General features: G+C 39.3%; 1 protein-coding gene across 1 annotated transcript in view; it reads right to left on the reverse strand.

Moving 5' to 3' along the window:
- Positions 1 to 1,040: 1,040 nt before the first annotated feature.
- The window catches only part of LOC146318677 (CXADR-like membrane protein), an 86,159-nt gene continuing 67,435 nt past the window's right edge, over positions 1,041 to 19,764 (reverse strand). Inside the window, exons 2-7 of the mRNA XM_084730249.1 lie at positions 11,576 to 11,733; positions 9,173 to 9,371; positions 5,152 to 5,319; positions 3,792 to 3,914; positions 2,897 to 3,038; positions 1,041 to 1,577 (exon numbers count right to left, since the gene is read on the reverse strand). Of these exons, the coding sequence (XP_084586375.1) occupies positions 1,196 to 1,577; positions 2,897 to 3,038; positions 3,792 to 3,914; positions 5,152 to 5,319; positions 9,173 to 9,371; positions 11,576 to 11,733 (1,172 nt within the window). The 3' untranslated portion in view covers positions 1,041 to 1,195. The remainder of the gene's footprint in view (positions 1,578 to 2,896; positions 3,039 to 3,791; positions 3,915 to 5,151; positions 5,320 to 9,172; positions 9,372 to 11,575; positions 11,734 to 19,764) is intronic.

Here is a 19,764-nt window from a genome sequence, read left to right on the forward strand (position 1 = left end):
TGTTAAAACTGGATAGAAACAATTTAGTTTAAAAAATAAAACTGTTCTGCCGAACCAATCCAGAGTCTTTAGGGCGGCCCTTCATATTTGGGTGATGACGTGCTGAAGTCATGTGCCTATCACTGAGGAGAATGGAAGTAGAGCTTTGTTTCTGGTAAGGAATGTCCTTGAAAAAATAGGGGGCGCGAGTTTGTTAGTGGCTGTTCTGAGTACCGTTCAAGCAACTATCTTACATTTAAAAATCTCCAGATGATCAGTAGTTGGCAGGATCTCCAATTGTCTGCTATCACAAAACTAAGGGCCGCTGACCTAGCTGCCGTATTGACAAGTTGGGAGTGAAAACGTGTCGGAATAGAATGAACATGAAGTGTCCGGTATGAATCCACTCTCAAACTACTGAAAATGGGAGGTTGTGCACATCTACACATGGGCACATGTACACTGCACAGAGGACACAAAGGAATTCAGCATCATGTATGTTACAGCGTGTCACACAGGTAATGATGGATATATGAAGTGTCCACTTGAAGTCTGCTTATACAATCAAAGCCATTCATCCCATTTATAGACTGTAACAACCTACAGTTAAACTACTTTCATCAGTTCAGTCACAGGTGCAGGGTATTTGATTTGCAACAGGTGTAAAGTGGTACACTGTATGTAGGAAGGTGTTCCACATTGTTAAAAACATATACTGCCCTAGACAGTCGTGTTCTTTTTTCCTGTTACTTTATTCACTATTTAACCTCTTATGTGTGAACAGTTGGTTGCCGTCTGCAAAGAGGATGAAGTTGCCATCTGATGTCGTCGATTTATCCTCGCACTTTTGACTTCATCCCATTTACTCTCTGGTTGGTGCAATCCTCTCCTTCCATACGCAAACCCACCGCTGCTTCAGTTGCGACATCTCCTTGTCTTTTAAAATCACAGTCCAGGAAACACTTCTTTCATCACAGGTGTTGCTCAGGTGACAGTGTGTCAATGAACAACTCCAGAAGAAGCTTGTTCCTATACTGTTAGTGTAAAGCAGAGTTTCCAAGAGTTCACTTGCTGAAAGAATCCATCAGATTGTGAATGGTGAGAATATATCTAGATAATATAACTGGATCTTTTATCAAAGTCTAACTCTTGGATTCAGCTGGTGGCCATGTCCTGAGGCTGCCTCCGTCTTGTCCTCTGTGGGATTATCTCTCTTCTACACAGTCTGGAAGGCCTTGGTTTGGGCAGGGATCATGACAGGAGTAGCCCCCATGCGGGTCAGGTTCCCGGGACTCAGTTTAGGGGGAGGGCTGGGCTTGGAGTTGGAGTTGGAGGTAGACGTGGAGGTGGGTGTAGAACGGGGTTCGGGAGTCTTGGGAACTGTCTGAATGTAGCCAGGTGGAGACTGAGGGAAGGTCGAGGCTTGGCAGTTTTCCTTGAGGGCCGCCACAGCTGGAACGCAGGCTCGTTGGCCCCGGGGCCCCATGTTGTGCACCATGGACTGAGTGGAGGAGGTGCCTGAGCGAGAGCTCCCAGAGCGGGATGAGGAGAGGGAGTTGGGCTTCACCAGCTTGGCTTTGGGAGCCTCTGCATCCTCCCTGCAATGAACACATGATTCACATTCACAACACATGAAGAGTCTCAACAGATGAAATGAACATTTATAAGTAGAGTGAAATGTTTTCCAGGCTGGCAGCCAGGCATCAATTTTTCGTTGCTGAAACAGAAAATTTGGTTGCCATTTTAGTCGTTATTTTAAGTAATTAAGATACTATGAAGTTATGTCAGCTTAATAATGAAAATGTGACAGAAGAATGTTTAAAAATTTCATTTTTGCTTTGCTTTGCAGTGTAATTTTCTGTCCAGTTCAAGATGCTTAGATATTTTGTCCAAGTCTTCACACATTCCTCTCTGTCTTTCTTTCTGGCTCATCTGGTTCATCTGAATCAACTGATCCTTCCTATGCCCTGCCCCTTTCTGCTCTGTGCTCCAATAAGAATTGAGCCAACTTGTTACTCAGCAGAACTTTGCTCAAATTTCTGGTTTCCAGTTTCGATTGATGTAGATCAGAAAGCTAGTCGGCTAAGGTTTTGCTACATAGCAAAATGCTAGCTAACTAAGAAGCTATCGATTGATATAAATTAGCTATCTAGTTAGAATTCTTATTGGAGCACAGAGCAACAAGGTAGGTTATGTTGACGGGTTAGTTGAACCTTTTACCCGACAGTCAAACAATGTCTCTGCACAAGCGAATGAACTCAATGCACGTGCAGGGTCGTCTGGGTCTGGTTCCAACTGTAACAACAATATTTAAATATCACTAATGCAACAAATGTTAAACATTTATTTATTCTATGGTGCATGTCTTCTTGTTTGGTGTCCCTCTGTATGTCTGAAAAAGTGGTTGCTACCGATGGAAAGCAAAGGCGAAGAAATGGCTGCCAATTTCTCAAAATAGTTTTCAGTGACAACCTGGCAGCCGTTACTGTCGCGCCCTGCCTGGACAAAACTACCAACACTACACAGATGAAGTCTAAGCAAAGTGGATGTTTGTCTTAAATTGTATCCAGTAAACACATACAAAATCCCAAGTTATGTTTTTGCTACTTAGCTGGAGACAAAAGTATGTTTGCTTTCAACCCTCTGCTACATTATTCAGAGGGAACAGTCCCCACCAGCCTGCAATATTCATTTTAACACTTACCAAATTGCTAACAGTCTGACTGCTTAACCTCTGTGTAAAAACAAACAAATAACTAGGTGAAAAGGAAAATCGAGCTGTCATTTTAACAGATAGTTCCAGAATTTCACTCCGATTTCCTGATTAGCATTATTGGGATCAGAGGGTGGAGTCCTACAGTTCACTACCTCAACTGTAAGAATTCAGGTTGTGGTTATGTTTCTCTCCACTGTGTACCTGATTTCATTTGGAGTCTCTTCTTCCTCATATTTCTTCATTTCCTTTTTGCGAAACACCAACCAGATGATGAGAATGATGAGAAGAACTCCGAATGACACCCCGACCACAGCCCCTGCTACCACACCCATTCCTCTTACATCTACACACATACACACACACAAAAAGACACATGTTGAAAGAGAAAACTCATGCTGAACTTAAAAGCAATATGCACACTGAAACGCTTTTTCTGTTATGTTCTTTTAATGATCAGATAGTAAAATAATAAAAAATAACAGTTAATTAAGACCTGTGAATTCTACAACTTTTTCACAAGTTGTATCATGACCCAATGACTCTTTCATGAATTATTTTCATTGTCTGGTGCTTTATTTTCTAATATCTGGCCCTTATGGTTCTTTGGCCTTAAAGCTGCATCACTTGTGGTTAGACCGGCAATTGATCTGGTGATTGATGGATCTGATCAATAATGAAAGCAGTAAATCCTGCAGGTTATTTATGGTGAGTGGTTGCCAGCGGTATACGGCACAAGACTGCCACACGAGACCTCAGATAATTGAAGGAGCTAAATTAAACAATTTCCAAGTAAGAATGTCACCAAATTAAGCCCACAATGTATTTAAGATATATCCATGTAGTAACCACTGGATTTTACGTGTGTGTGTGTGTGTGTGTGTGTGTGTGTGTGTGTGTGTGTGTGTCTAGTGTTAATGGACATTCAGTTTCTGATCTGTTAGGTATCGAGTTACAAACTAGTCGTTAAACTTTGTGTGTGAAAATCATTTGTGTGTAAGATTTCCAATGCTGTGAAAAAAGTGACATCATCTCCTCTGGATCAAAAGTTTAAGACTTTGTGTCTTTTCAGTCCTCAGCAGGAGTTTTTAACACTCACAGTGCATCTTGACCTCCACGGTGCAGCTCTCTTCTCCCACGTCGTTGCTGGCTGTGCATTTGTAGATTCCGGTGCTGTCTTTTGTCAAGTTTCTCAAAGTCACAAACTCTGGGTTTTTCAAATCTGACAGGGCCAACAAAGAGATAAAACAGGTCATTATTCTTTTTTAAATCGAATTATTTTATTAAATCAAATATTTGTACTGTTGACAAAGCAGTTGTGAAAGACTCTATGTACTGTGTGTGTATCAGAGTAGTTAGAGGAAGCAGAACTGGAAGGAGAATTGGAACAGACAGAACCTCTGTGTAGCTTATGACTGCTGACTGCCCGAGTCAGCGCAAAAAGCAATAAAGTCATAGAGCTGAAATATGAGTGTGCAGTCCAGAATCTGTGGACCTGAATCCCTGTCCACTTGGGTTGGATGACAAGTATTACCTGAGTATTAACTCAAAGAGCTGATAAAGGGAAAAACACAGCTGATGAATCACAACCCCACCGCTGCTTCAAGTCTGTGTGGTGGCACATTGCTTAGTGTCCTGTATTTTATTTCTTTTCTTTTCTTTCAAAATCCGTACAAATGTCAAAATGACTTCATGTTTACTTAACACAAGCAGTTATCCCTTGTGAGAATTACATCTTTTTTATGTTAAGTCAGCAAGTTTTGATTTTGTACTAAAATGCACAAAGCTGATATAGTCTAATTATTCCAAGACCAGTCAACAACACATTGTGTACTTAGCATCTTTTGATAGCTGAATTAAAAAAAGTTAAATAAATAATAAAACAAACAATTTGTGTCCACTTAATATGACAAATACACATTACAACTAGAATTAGTGATAAGCTGAACATAAAAAATGTTTTGCCTTCTTAAGATTAAACTGCAGCAGTTATTTCGTTGTACACACAACTGAGTCAAAGTGAATTGAGTTTAAGCAATTGCAGGTGTCCCAGCATGCATTGCATTAGAGTTGAAACTTTCTTGAGACCCTTCATTGTAATATTTTGAAGAAAACATATATGAATAAAACTTGCCGTGTGTCTCAGATACACTTTAAGAAAGGTCATGTTGTTTGTTTTCACAGAATTTAATTTTTTTTTTTTTTTTTTTTTTTTTTGTATTTTTTAAAACTCAAAAGTAAATAATTTCAAATAAAGCTTAGAGGTTGGCAAAAGTTTATTTCAAAACCTAAGAGTTTGAGTTGGCTAAAAACTCAAAAATCTATTGCAGTACGCGCATAGCATAGGTTGAAATTTTGACTTGTCTCAACTTTTTTATTTATGTCAGTTGGAATCAAATAAAACTCTTGGTTTAACTGACAGGTACACACATATTCCAGTGTGAGCTGAGTGGACTCACCGATCAGGGCCAGTGGAGGCAGCTTGCCAACATACTTGCCCTTGTCCAGTACTCTCTCCCATTTGTAGTGGATGGGATCAGAACCATCGGCAGACTTGCAGCTCATCTTAACATCGCCGCCCTCCAACAGTTTGCCCTCCATCCAGCACCGCGGCTTGGACGGCTTCACTGCAGATAGACGGAAATACAGATGTGTTATTTCTGCACTGAATAATGAGTCTCTCCACAGGCTAACATTAGGGGCTGAAACATAACAACAGAGGATTTCCATGCTGCAGAAATGTGGATTTGTGCTGCTGTAGCATATGTGTGACACTGTTTACTGTAGACTTGGCCACCTGTTCATACTGAGAACTACATTAAAAAGGGTATCAACAAATCTAATCAGTGCAGTGCAGATGGATACTGTGCTGTTAGTCTGTGCATTGCATCACAAACTAACAGTCATTATGGAAGAAATATAGAAAACTTCAGTGTGGGAACATTGGGACCGTGTATATTTCTGAAATCAACCATTTGATTCTAGCTGGTCCTCTTTTTTCCCATGAGTCCAATGCCTCTGTGCACAGTCATCACACTGAATTCTGCATTCAACTATCCCACAGTTTACAGCCATTGTTCCAAACTGACCATCTTGTGCTCATGATGAAACTGCTGCTCAGACACTTTCATACACCACACATTGGGTGACTTGTAAATAAAAGAACACTTGTATTGACAGTGATAGATATGGTACTGCTCAATTAGCACATGCAACTTTACTGGCACAGGTATTAGGTTGAGGTAACCTTGAATAACACTGAATATTTACTTTTTTTTTTGGCTGCCCTCAGGTCTACTGCTGCTAGCCTGATGGATACACATTCTCTGAGTGAAAAATAGCACAAAGATGCAACCAAACCTAACACTGTGTATTTTTCAAAATTACAGTATGAATGTAAACATGCACATAGGCAGTGTTAATAACCAAATTGAAGATTTAATATTTTTTCAGACGTTTCTCTGCTTTAGAATTGTTCCAGATACTATATCTTTGTGTCCTATGTGGTATTTTTTACTGTGCACAAGAGAAGAAAGTGACTTTAAATGTGTGTATTATGCAAACACAGACACAATGTTAAATGACTACACTAATTAAGTGAGCTAGCAGGGTAGATCACACGCTTAGCTAAGCATTTCTATGAGGTCAGATGCTTTGTTTACGTAGCTTATTACTGTTTCCTTTGTAACATTAACCACACAATTCATTTGCATTTTAAAAGAACATTTTATTTGTAGTGAGGGAAATCATTTCTTTACATATATATATAGTTGCACTGTTGAACCATTTGCTGTATATTTAATTTCTATTTCTGTTGTTATGCCTGTATTGCAGAAACCACATCAAAGCTCAGCTTCAGTAAATATTTGAACAGTATACTCTGCACCCATGCCATCACTGCTTCAATGTAAAAAAAAAAAAAAAAAGTTGAGACAACTTAAAATTTCAAGGCAGTGCACTGTAACAGATTTTTGAGTTTTGAGCCCAACTCAAACTCTTAAGTTTTGAAATAAACTTTGAAAAGTTTTGCTACCTATAATCTTTAGTTGCGATAATTTATTTTTCTTCTTTAGATAAACATGAATAAACTTTAAGTTTAAAGAGGAAAATTACATTATCTCAAAAAGATCAGTAGTTGGTAAAACTTAAGAATTTGAGTTGGGCTCAAAATTCAAAAATCTATTGCAGTCTGGTGCCTTGAAATTTAGAATTTTCTCAACTTTTTTGCATTTATAGTGTTTTCACAATAGCCACCGGGGTGAGAGAGACATATTTTAGGCCAGCGCCAGCTCAAACAATTCACTATAGCTGCCATGTTCTCTAAAATGCTCTGAGGCAGATTCATGGTGACATTGTTTGGTTCAGTGTAAAAAGCCAAAGCCAGTGTAACGACGGATCATCTTTACAGCAGTATTGTGGGATCTGTGTTTAAAAAGAGCTTTTGACACCCTGTCATGCCTTCAATGCACTATGCTGCTTGCTCATGGAAATGAAAACTCACTCTGAGATTTTACATATTCAATCAGCGTAGTGATCTGATTGGCTGTCACCTGCGTCACAGCTCAGAACGGCCTGATGGTAATTTGACTGACAGAGTTTACTGCTGCTGTAAACATCTGAATCACTTCTAATAAACAGGGAGCACGTTTTACATAAAGCACTGCAGAGGCTGCTGAGTTTCATCAGAGTTGCCCGTTGTACTTTTGTAACTTGAAAAATAAAACCAGTCTCAAATTTCTCTCTTTTAATACTGAACAGGATGTACTGTTTAAAGGAATAGTGGTAGATTGTGCACTTGGCTGATTTCTTATTCTTCAGGCGTTACCTCTGGTCAGCAGGGTTGGTTTAGTGCCAGAGGAGAAAGAGGAGAATAAAACTTAATATGCCACAAGCACACTTGACATCTGGGATAAAGCTGGAGATCTTGAGAAGACTGGTGTACAACCATTATGTAAGTACAGAGGATCAGTGTAGTGGAATTGCACTAAGAACTGACTGGATGTTTAATGTGTGAAGGTCCAGCTGCCTCTGGGAAATGAGGTGGCTTCAGTAGACTGGAAGAGGAAGCAATAAATAATTTAAACAGGGGTAGTACAATCTGCTGAGGTTTGTTTATGCTACTGATGTATTGGATAGTAAAGAGGTGTTGGAGCTGTATGCATTATAGATGTGCTGCTATCCTTTACGGATGTGATACCAACAGACTGTGAAAGCAGTGAGAGTCAGCTGATCAAGGGGGGGGGTCTCCAACTGAATTTCAAACAAGTTGCAGCACCAACTCTGCCCTCTGACCTTTCTAAAGGAATACACAGCCTTTGCATAAACAGCATTGAATACTAAATGATGTCGTCTTTACTTTATGCATGCTGATCCTATATTAAAACACAAAAATCACAAAGGATGAGAACTACAGTTCATCCCAATTTATTCTACCAGTATACAGTAACTGGACAAGAGCTCCACAGGTCTAAACAGAGCTGGCAAGTCGTAAACATCAAATATGCCATTACTTAGAGTCTTCATTTTCCTTTTTTCAATAAAGTGAGCTGCTGGGAGATGTAAAGCCAATCAATACAGTAGATCATGTCAAGCCAATCAACATCCTTCTAACCCCCATGGTAGTCATGATAGTGGATGGAGCTGGGTGGCCAGCAACTGTCCGATCAATCATTATGCTGCTAAAGTCGGCTGCAATATGATAAAATAAAATTACTGGCCAAAGAAAAATGAGGAAACAAAGACAGAGAGCAGGAGTCGGGATTCAATCCTATTTGCTGTATTTACAAGGGGGGACATATAGTGCTCGACAGCATCATACACACCATTCACACCTATCAAATGATCTGGACTGTGCTCGGATCTGTGCCCAGGTCTCTTGTGTGAAAGCCCCCTTTTCTTTTATATCAAAAGTGTCCACATATATTTAATAATTATGTGTCCTGCTTTTATAGCTTCTGTTATTGTTTGTGAACCTGTGTATTTGAGTAATTAGTGTGTGTGTGCCTGGAGGATATTGCAGAGATCTCTGATTTAAGGTCTGAGGGCAAAATTAATCTTAATGAACATCTATTGAATGAAGGTTTATTACAAATGTGTGTTTGTGTATTAATGTCATTAAGGATTATGCTCACATTTTTACCACAGTGTGGCAGTACAACATCAAAGGGTTGTCCTTATAATAACAATAATATTATATAGTTATACATGTGTATAGATAAACTATATATATATATTTCTCAGATCCAGGAAAAGTAAGGGGGAACTCTTACCTTGGGCCCCCTGTAGATGTGGCCCTGTGTCTGCACTTTGAAACACACACTTTGGTCTTTCAGATAACACAGTATGCTGCACTATCTTTAATAACAGCTCTAATGCTAAGAGCTGCAGGGTTTGATGACACCTCCGGCTGCACAGTGTCCTCCTGAGTCCTCTCTCTGTCTGTGTGTCTCTTATTGAACATAAGTGCAGTCTGTCACTTACCCAGCACTATGAGGCTGATGGTGCTCCAGTGGTACTGTGCTCCTTTCTTGACTTTGCAGCTGTAGTCTCCCGAGTCCGTCAGAGACAAGTCACTGATCAGCAGAGACGCATCACCTTTTAAGTACTCTCCAGCGAAGGCCACGCGGCCACGCTCCGCTTCATTGGGGTCAATGACCCGTCCAGCGAAGTAGGTGATCACCTGATGAAAGGAGAAAAATCAGTGGGTGGGTTTCTGATAAGGTAAACAAGATGACAATTAACAATTATATCTGTACTGAAGACCATGTGTAAGATAATGTATATATGTTTTATTTTTCATGAATGTAATGACAACATAATCATGATGATGAATATCTTTATGCTCATGATGTCTTAAAATTAATTCTTGCATCTCTACAGATTGTATTTCTAGAAAGTCTTCTGCCTGAATGCTAAATCTACACTGTCAAACAAAAATGTTGAAAAAAAAACCTCAAGGCATCTGACTGCAATAGATTTATGAGTTTTTGGAAAAAGGTACTGATCTTTTGTTGAAATTTACTTTTCTTCTTTAAATAAACTTAAACCTTTGAATTTTAAAAACTCAAAATGTATTTAAAAAAAAATGCATTATTTGAAGCGAAAGTAAATTGTGTAAAATTTTAACACTTTCAATTAAAACTATATATTTTCTTAGGTTCTAAAGAAGACAAATCAGGTTTGCTGCTCACTGCGACCAATTTTTGAAATTCATTATTTTTTTAATTTCTAAAACTCAAATATTTATGTTTATCTAAAAAAGAAAAGTAAAGTATCTCAACTTAAGATTACAGGTCAGTGAAACTGCAAAAAAAAAAAACAACAACAACCTAAAACTCAAATAAAAAATCTATTGTAGTGCATTGCCCTGAAATTTTAAGTTGTTTCAACTATCCTTTTTTTTTAGGTATTTCGCATGAAATCTATTTTCCCCTTTATTCAACAATTAACACATTCATGTACAGACACATGGACATACTAAGAATGGAAAATACAAAAACTGAAAAATACTCTCCTGTGCCATAAAAGAGTAAACTAGAGAGAACAATGATTTGGTGGACATTTATATTTTTATATATTATATTTTGTATTTAGTCATGTGAGAAGCTAACTGATTCATTAACTGCATGGTGAAACATCATGTACTGTAGGTTATATGAGTCCAAGTGTGTGTTTTCATAAAGGTAGCTGTGTAACAATGTGTCTCCACCCAGTTCACTGTTCACCAGTCATCATACACAGGGAACTGCAAAGGGATTTTTATTTCTGGTAACGCTAAAGTACCCTACAAGTTACTTTTCGTCGGTTTTGTCGGGTCACTGTGGCTGCAGGCTAAGCAGGCTATTCCAGATGTCCCTCTCCCCAGCAGCGCCTTTCAGCAGTCCTGGGGGATCCCAAGGTGTTCTCGGGCCAGATGAAATATCTAATCCCTCCAGTTGGTCCTGGGTCTCCTCCCAGTGGGACTTGCCCAGAAAACCTCCAAAGGTAGTCTTCCAGGAGGCATCCGAATCAGATGCCAGACCCACCCCAACGAACCCTCGGAGCCCTTCCCGGATGTCCAATGCGCCTCACCCCACCTCTAAGGCCAAACCCAGTCAACCTATGAAGGAAACTCATTTTGGCTGCTTGTACCTGTGATGGATTCTTACAGCCACAACCATAGGTGAGGGTCCGAACAAAGATTGACTGGTAAACTGAGAGCTCAGCTTCCTCTCCACTAGAACAGCCCAGTTCAACGCCCGCATTACTGCTGACTACGCATCAATCCGCCTGTCGATCTCACGCTCCATCTTCTCGTTACTTGTGAACAAGACACCATAATAACAGTAATGCTACCCAACACTGTATCTAATCAGTTAACTTTCACTTGATATATCTGTCTTGCTTCAGTTATTGACTGTCTGTCTGTGGCAGAGTGCAGTGTGACTGAGGGTTGGAAAGGTTACCAAACCGGAGTTCACTTGCTGTGGTTTTGGTTTGATTTTGACTCGATTTTGTCATGCTGTTTTCAGTCAAGTTATACAGTTCCATGGCATATTAATTTTTAAATGAAATAAATGTCAAGACGTCAAATTTCATGTTTCAGTTCTGAACAAATGTGCAGTATTTGTGTGCTTTACAGGGGAGTGTTGGTTCTCATGCTTTTAATACACTTAACTAATTATTTTTACACTTCCCCTGAAATCTGATCTGGTGCCTCAAAATTATTACAGCCTGTGAGGCAATTAGCTCATAGTGATTCTACCAATGACTGAACACAAGCATTGTGTTGATTTACTGATCCCAGCTCCACACATTAAGCTTTAATGAATATCAGCTGAGTTGTTCTATCTGTGTGTTCTATCTTCAATAAACAATTAACCTCTCGCATGGAGACACACTCACCACTCTCTGCCTGTTGGTTGGCTTGAGACGCAGCCACTCGATGTCCAGAGTGGGGTCATCACCCTCCCAGAACTGATGGTGGCAGGGCAGCGTGGCGTTGTCTCCAACAACCTTCTTCATCTCCGTCTGGGAACGTGTCGTCAGCACACCCAGCGCAACTGCAGAGAGACAGACAGTCCAGCATCACTGACCAACACATCACAGATAAAATATTCATACATATATATAATTTCTAGTTCCGATAACAAACAGCTTCTGTGCAAGCTGGTTGAGTTTTTAAATTAAACTCAGAGAAGCAGCTGAAGTCAACTGTACTGTTGGATTAGAATGTCCGACCTCATCAGGAGCACTTGAAAGCAACATTTCAGCTGAAGATTTCATGATCGCATATTTGATTGCAGCAAAGCAGCACACCAACACAGACTTGACAAACAGAACATTTAATCAATGACAAGATTTCCATGTGATGAACTTTTGCATATCAAGAGCTACATCTCCCTAACCAATAACATTACAGTCAGTGTTGGAGAGTAATTCATTACACATAATTAAATTACAAAAGTAATATAATCTTAATCAGTGAGCGGAAAAAATATGTAATTAAATTACAGTTACTGATAAATTAAAATTTGTTTCTCTGGTCAGTCTTTACTTAAACTAACGAAAGAATAAACTCAAGGAGCCTCAGTTGTTCTGACTTGAAATATGAGTTTAATACATCGCATGTCTGTGTACAGAAAAGATCTTGGCATCTACACATGGACACGGTTATCAAGACACACTATGTCTCGCATCATGCAGAGTCACATGTCATCGGGGCACGAGACAGGCTCTCATTCTGTGTCATTTCTTCATAAATAAAACAAAAGCTGTTAGGACTTTATCCAAGGTTCGTGATATCTGTGTACCAGACAGGCTGGCACTCCTCAAAGAAAACATGAAACATGATCCAAAGGGTACTGAGGCCTCTCATCCACAAATCAGACATAATTATATATAAGGCACTTATTAAAGTTACTAAAAGTTGTCTTTGCTCATTAATTCTCCAAAGGTTACTAATAAAGGTCTTGTTTAATACAAAGTGTATTATTTACAGTGAAAAGAAACTTATGTGTAACATTCATTGTGTTGTTGGGGGTCTGTTTGTCTTCTTTTTAGCATATTTCTGGACAGCGAGGGTCAGCAAAGCCACTGAGGCAAATCTGAGTGAAAACATAGGATGGCTTACAAAGAGACATCTACAGATACGTTAATGTCACTGCAATCAGTCAGATCGAATAAAGTTGTGAGGTTTGCGCTGTGCTTTTAGGACTTATCATCTTTATAGTGCTAGTTAATCAAAACTGTCTCTACTTTGAATCATTTGATGTTAATGTAATCAAAAAGTAATTAAATGCGGAGTTGCAAGATTAATCAACTATTAATCGAGTATTAAATTAATTGCCAAATATTTTGAGTCCATTTTTTTTATTTAATAAATGCCCAAAATGTCCAAATTCTCTCTGTCTCAAATGTAAATATTTTCTGGTTTATTTCATCCTTCATGACAATAGACTGAATGTCTTTGGGTTGTGGACAAAACAAGACATTTATTTTTCACTATTTTATGATATTTTATGGACTAAATGACTGATTGATTGAGAAGATAATCAACAGATTAACTGATAATGAAAATAACTGTTAGTTGCAGCCCTAATCAAATGTAATATGTTACATTCCAATGTTGAAATAATTAATACGGGTACATAACTTATTGTTTTTTAACAGGGTAACTAGTAATCTGTAACCTGTTCTATTTCTAAAGTAACTGGTGACAGTGCAACTGTAACATGCCTTCAACAGAATATGATATATGAGCCGTGTGATACCAGACACAGGAAGGACTGTCTGTTGTCTTTCAGCCATCTATAATTGCTGTATATTTTAGGTGAAAATTCAACATTTTTTCATAATTTTTATTCAGTCAACAGCAACAGCTTGAATGAAATGAGCAAACCAGTGAAGAGACCACATGCTGACAAGAATCAAAGGCGCGATAAACGCACAGTTGAGAAGATTAAACCAATGTGAATGGGACTGGAGGACACTTGACCTACAGTAACAGCAATACTTCCTTCAAGGACAAAGAGCCACCACAGATGCAGTTAAAGCCCTGCAGTCTGGCGCAGGTTACACCAATAATAAGCCCAAAACAAAGAGGAGACATGGTACAATGGGTCCGATCCAGAGGGGGTATCAGCTTACCAACCGCAGCAGGACACAGAGTGATGCTGGCACCGCTGACTGGGATGGAATTACCAAGAGGCCGAGGATGAAAGCCTGAGCTTCCAATTGTTTCCCCTTATTTATTTATCCTTCCTTGGACACTGATCAACTGTATGGACTGTGATGTCCCACTGCCTGCTGGACACACTCATGCCCCGTGTGGGAGAGCAAAAATAGAACCAGGAAATGTGTATGTGTCTTCTGCAGGTATGTATACTGTATGTGCAGGTGTGAATTTCACCCTCAGAAAATGCGCATAATTGAGTTTGTGTGCATTTCTGTTTTGACTGTGTGTGTGTCAGCAAAAGTAAATGCTTGTTTATTTCTGAACAGGCATGTGTATGGTGGTGTGTGAGCATGCATGCATGCCAACTATAAATACAACATACACATACAAACAAGCATGTGTCTGTCTGGGCTATATGTGTGTGCATGATTATGTACAGAGTGTGTCTCAGTGTGTGTTTCTGTATATCTAAGCATGTGTATGTGTGTGCATGTGGTGCACGTGCAGGCACACTCCTGTCTGCGAGCGATTATCGCCACAAAAGGTCCAGAGCGTGTTGGCTGGTCGGGGGTGCTGGCTGGAAAGCGGCGAGCGTGGAGAGCTTTGTTTCTGTTTCTGTTCCTGCAGCCCTGGGGTGAGTTGTGCTCCAGTAAACTCCCTCCCGCTCCTCCCAGTGGACTCCTCACTGCACCAATTATAGTGGCAGTGGGAGCCAGTGGGACGCAGCGAGGACCCAGTTACCCTTCAAAGGGAAAGTCACACCTGCTTGCTCATATGTACAAGTCAGCACATCGCCGCAGCTCTGAGGCTGCAACCACAGAACGCTGTGATCTGAGCGAGAACGCTGAAAATAGAAAAAATCAAAAAGGAAAGGAGGACAAAGTCCCTCCTCTGAGCTCACTTCTCCTACAACTCCTAATTGTTTCTTTCTTTCTTCCTGTTGTTGGATGCTGGTACATGTTTTTATTAAAAGAGGCATCAGCTAAACTAAGTGTCCTCCTCTCTTTCGTGCAATTACAATATTACAGTAGAGATTTTAGCCTTTACAGTCACTATCATTCTCATTCTGTTTGGGGTCTGATTTAATAATGTAGTGATAATGATAAATAACCCATCAAATCAACAGCAGTGAAAAGAGACAGACACAGCCCCGAACAGCGGCACACAAATTTAATGTTAAACTAGTGTTAAACATGCAGTAAATATAAGGAACATATTCATGTTTTAGATTGCAGGTCGTCCATCCAGACTGCCAGCTCAGGTCTAGACTCATGGCTGTTTCATGTTAAGGGTAAAGAGTAAGGAAAGGCGTTTTATGTATATGTTGAATTTATAGACCGCTTTCATGCTCTAATGCTTTTTAACCACATTTAAAGTTCTTTTTGATGCCAATTTAAACACATCTATGTTTATAAAAAAGAACTGGGACAAAACCATATTTTGATGAGGTTTCGATTTTTGCTCCTAAATTATGCTGGATAATATATTGTGAAAGATCAAACTCTTGGCCATTAAACATTGTAACGGGCCAACCTCCTAGTGATGTAGAAATGTAGAAAGTGTAGACAAAAATCTGATGGAGCTGACAAAGCTTTTTCATTTTATAGCATAGCTGAAGTGAGCAGCCATTTTATTTTTTAAAGTTGCTCAAAGTTCTCTTAATGCTAATGAAAATACACATTTTTAAACCATAATTCCTATTTAGCTTTGATTTAGAAGGACTGCAGAGTTGACATGTTATGGTTGAGACACATCTGATAGCAATATTGTGCCTGAGCAGTATTTCTGTCTTTTTTAAACCAGAAAGTAAGACAGGGCTCCTTGGGGTACGGCTAACCCTTTTTAAGCCTGATTAAATCGTGTTTTCATAAAAATCTGACCGAGTTGATGGAAATCTGTGGGTACAACTTGAAAGGGCCAGATGTTTTATAAGAAATCCATTTAAAAACAAAGATAGCACATTTTTATACCTGTGTTATTGTTAGTTTTAGAGTTGGAAGGTTTTTAACATTTTTGTCTGGGACAAGGCTGCTTTCTGGCACAGAGCAAGTTTAGAAATCCAACCAAATCCAACCAAAAAAACAAAACATTTCATAAATAACATATATTTCACATATAATCTTCAAAGAAAAAAACTCAGCAAATATAAATAAATAATAAATTAGTGTTTGTATTAATTTCATAAAAAAGGCTTTGTTTTGTAGGACATGATTTTTCCCAATTCTATTTGAATTCAGAGACAGATTTCTTTCTTTCTTTTTTTTTTTTTTGGCTGAGCAGATAATGATAATCATAATGATACAGATAATGATGTCTCTGTGCTGCTCTAATAGCTACTGGTATAGATATCAGTCTCTTAGGGAACAAACAAGCAAAGGTGGAACGAAGACAAACGGCAGAAAAATGGGTTTGCCACACTCACCTACACCCTATAGGCACAAGAAATTAAATTAGAGTGAGTCATGGTCTTATTCCTGAACTTGTGTAATTTAATTTCCAATAAAGGCAGTCTCACGTGAAGCACACACAAATCAGAAATGTAAAATGAGTTTCTTTTTATAGAAACACGATGAGGAAAATGAAAAAAAAAATAAATACAGTTTTGTTTTTCTGCAGTCTAAAAACATTTGCCTTCTTAGGTAATGTGCTATTAGTCACAGTCTGCTCAGACTGTACAGTATTCATACTCATACATTTGCAGCAGGAGCTCCAGGAAAAATACACACACACACATTGAAATCATGAGTGTTTGAGTGCATCAGAGCAACTGAGGTGATTGGAGCGTCTTGTGCTTTGTGTTCATGACGTCAGAGCTTTAAATGCGGCTGATGACCTGAGCCTCCTGTCATCTCCGCCCATGTTAGCTGTCACTCCTGCTGGCTACAATCTAATAAAGCAGGAATACAATACGAAAGCAACACCAGCCTGAAAAATTGTTCCTGATAGCTGCTAACCTTGAAATACATCTTCAGATCAGAGATGCTACTGTATTAGTGGGTTTACTTCCACATACTACGTCCGATTAGACAGCCCGAATAACAGTGATGAATGCTTACACAGCATTTATTTATCTTGCTTTTAAAGGGAAAATCTACATCACAGTCTGTTTACAGCAGACCTGGGCAATATCTGGCCCACGGGCCACATGTGGTCCACTGAAATGTTTCATGTGGCCCGCAAGACCATCATAGAAATACCAAATATTAAAGATATAGCAAAGACAGTCAATAGCATTTTGCTTATCATTAAACCGTTATCAAACCTTTATTTTGAAAGGGGTCAGGGGTAATGATAATGAACTGTATCTTTTATATTAAACTGTTTTTATATTATAGCATAAAATGTTCTTCTATTTTTGCTGCTAAAGTCATTGCAACTTATATGTGGTATGCATGGTACACTGTAAAACAAGTTTTGGACCTTGCCAACAAAATATTAGCCCACAATTCAACATTGCAGTTCAGAAGGGGTGGTGCCCTACAAAGAACTTTATGACGATTCCATTATTAGAGATTTGGCCATTATTAGGACCTTATATCATTTGTGTCTGGCCCACGGCACCCGGATCAATTTCTCACGTGGCCCCCCCATGAGAAGTAGTTGCTGACCCTTGGTTTGCAGGTTACAGGGAATACTATGACATATTAGAAAAACAGTTGCATTAAGACTTTTGTGGCTCCAGAGGGAGCTGTGCAAAATCTGATAAATGCCCTAACGTGATGCCACATCAGTTAGAGCTTAAGACTATAAATTTAAATGTAGAAAAGAAAAAAAAAAGAAATCTGGGGAATTGGAGTGAGAAAGGAGTGAGTTTATGGTGGAGACATACAGGTGGCAGAAGTGCTGTGAAGCAGTGTTCACTTCCATCTATACTGTAAATGATATAAATTATATATTATGTCTGATACAAATGATCTTTTTCTAATAAATGATGAAATACACAGCCCATGCTTTCCAGCTTCTCTGCTCCTGTACCTGCTGGTCATCTGGAGTTTCGATCGTCGTGATTATTCTCACCCCACATGATGAAATCTGTCCATCCACTCCATTTATTAGAAATAACATCACTGCCGACAGGCAGGAGGGAAGCCTCTCCCCACAGATCATACAAGGCAAAAATGATTGTCCTTTTTCACTTCATAATTCATGAGGGTATTTCAAAGATCAGCTCTACATGTGATTAAAAATAAACAGGGGAGCAGAATGGCTTGCCAACCAGTGCAGGGAAGTGGGTTTCCGGTGTGTTCAGCTGTTTGTTCTAACATTGTCTGCCTCCTGTGTGTCCCTGGCATTACAAGACAAAGTCATCTCTACTAGAGGCTGCAGGCTACATTAGCTACTAATAGAAAAATACATGTGAATCAGTACAGTGGGTAATCCAGGTGCCAGGTTTTGACAAGGAAGAAATTTGTGTGGAATAAAAAGACAATATCTCTGGTTCTGCTGCATTGATTTTAATGCTCTTTTTTGCAGATCATCCTGACTCCAACATTATCACAGAAGTGCAATGCTAAGTCGGTGGAGTACTGTTTTAAGCATATTTGTTTTAAAATACCAGTATGTAGGATTTTGTGGTATCTGCAGCAGTGAGTTTGCAGATTGCCAACACCTCGTCTCACTCTCCCCTTTCAAGCATGTAAGAGAAGCTATGGTGGGTACAGAACTCATGCAACACATACAGTCATATATAGAGCCAGTGCTTGGTTTGTTCATTCTGTCATATTCTGCCAATAAATGCCTATAAATCTCTTCACATGGGTCCTTTAATAGCTCTTGAAAAAAAAAGTAAACATATTTGTGTGTTACATATCTCCCCACACACCCTATATGATGTGGTTCCATGGCAGTTAGTTTGTGCACAATAATTGCAAGCTAAAGGCCAAAAAAAGTAATGTTGATAATTGGACAGTTTTAAATGGCTGACTGTGCATATAGTCCTACCTTGAATGTCTGAGCCTGTCCTAACAGCACAGCGCGCTCAGTGCAGAGCGCTGCTACACTGCAGCACACTGCACAGGACCAGGAGGGGCAGAAAGTCAATGTCATAACTTCATGAGCCAAAAATGGAAACTGACACAACCAAAATTAGAAAGCACTAACGCTGCCAAACCTGCCTGCAACTTTTTGAGATACTTTGCTAAGACACAAAGAGATGAGATGAATTCACTGCCTCTTTCCAACTTTTAGCAAATTGTCTGAGAAGGGGAAGAAAGAGTGAGAGGTCAGACGGCAGAGAGTATGAGATGAAAGGATGAAATGAATTACTGCACATGTTGTGAATACATTTACAATTTACCTTTTTATTTCTGACATTTGTTTAAAGAACTTCCAACGAATGACGACAAGTGAAAGAAAAGAGAAATGAGTAGCTGTGGATGTGAATGTTTGCCAGCGTGCAGAGAGTTATTGTGACAGCCAGTGAATAATGTATGTATATGTTATGTTATCTGACGTCTCTCCGCCCTGCTGCTGTACCTGTTTCTCTGCACATTAGCCGCTCTCTGAAGCATGCAATCATTCCACCGCAGCCTTGAACACTTGAGGAGGAGCAGGGGAACCGGCACTCACAATGAATCATCTTTTATGCCTTTTGCTGCGGCTGCTATTGCTGTGGCCTGTGAGAATGAAACACTTAACCAGCTTAATGCTTTATCTGTGCAAGAGAAAACTATGCAGATAATTCTTCGTCATTTAGGGATGGTAAGATGCTACAGAGGAAAATAAAACACGAAAATGAATGGAGTTCTTATGGGAGCAGGAGAATCTCATTCATAGTAATCCTGCACTGTAATGAGAAACTCGTGGAGCGAGGTCCAAACACAGACCGATTAGAATAGTATAAAAAATTTGTTCTCAAAATCATTACAAAAGTGAGCAGTGTTCTCTGCTCTGTAACGCTGGAGGCGTGTCCGCTCCG

This window comes from Lutjanus erythropterus, chromosome 11 (genome assembly GCF_056507025.1).
Source record: "Lutjanus erythropterus isolate fLutEry1 chromosome 11, fLutEry1.hap2, whole genome shotgun sequence".
Classification (NCBI taxonomy): domain Eukaryota; kingdom Metazoa; phylum Chordata; class Actinopteri; order Lutjaniformes; family Lutjanidae; genus Lutjanus; species Lutjanus erythropterus.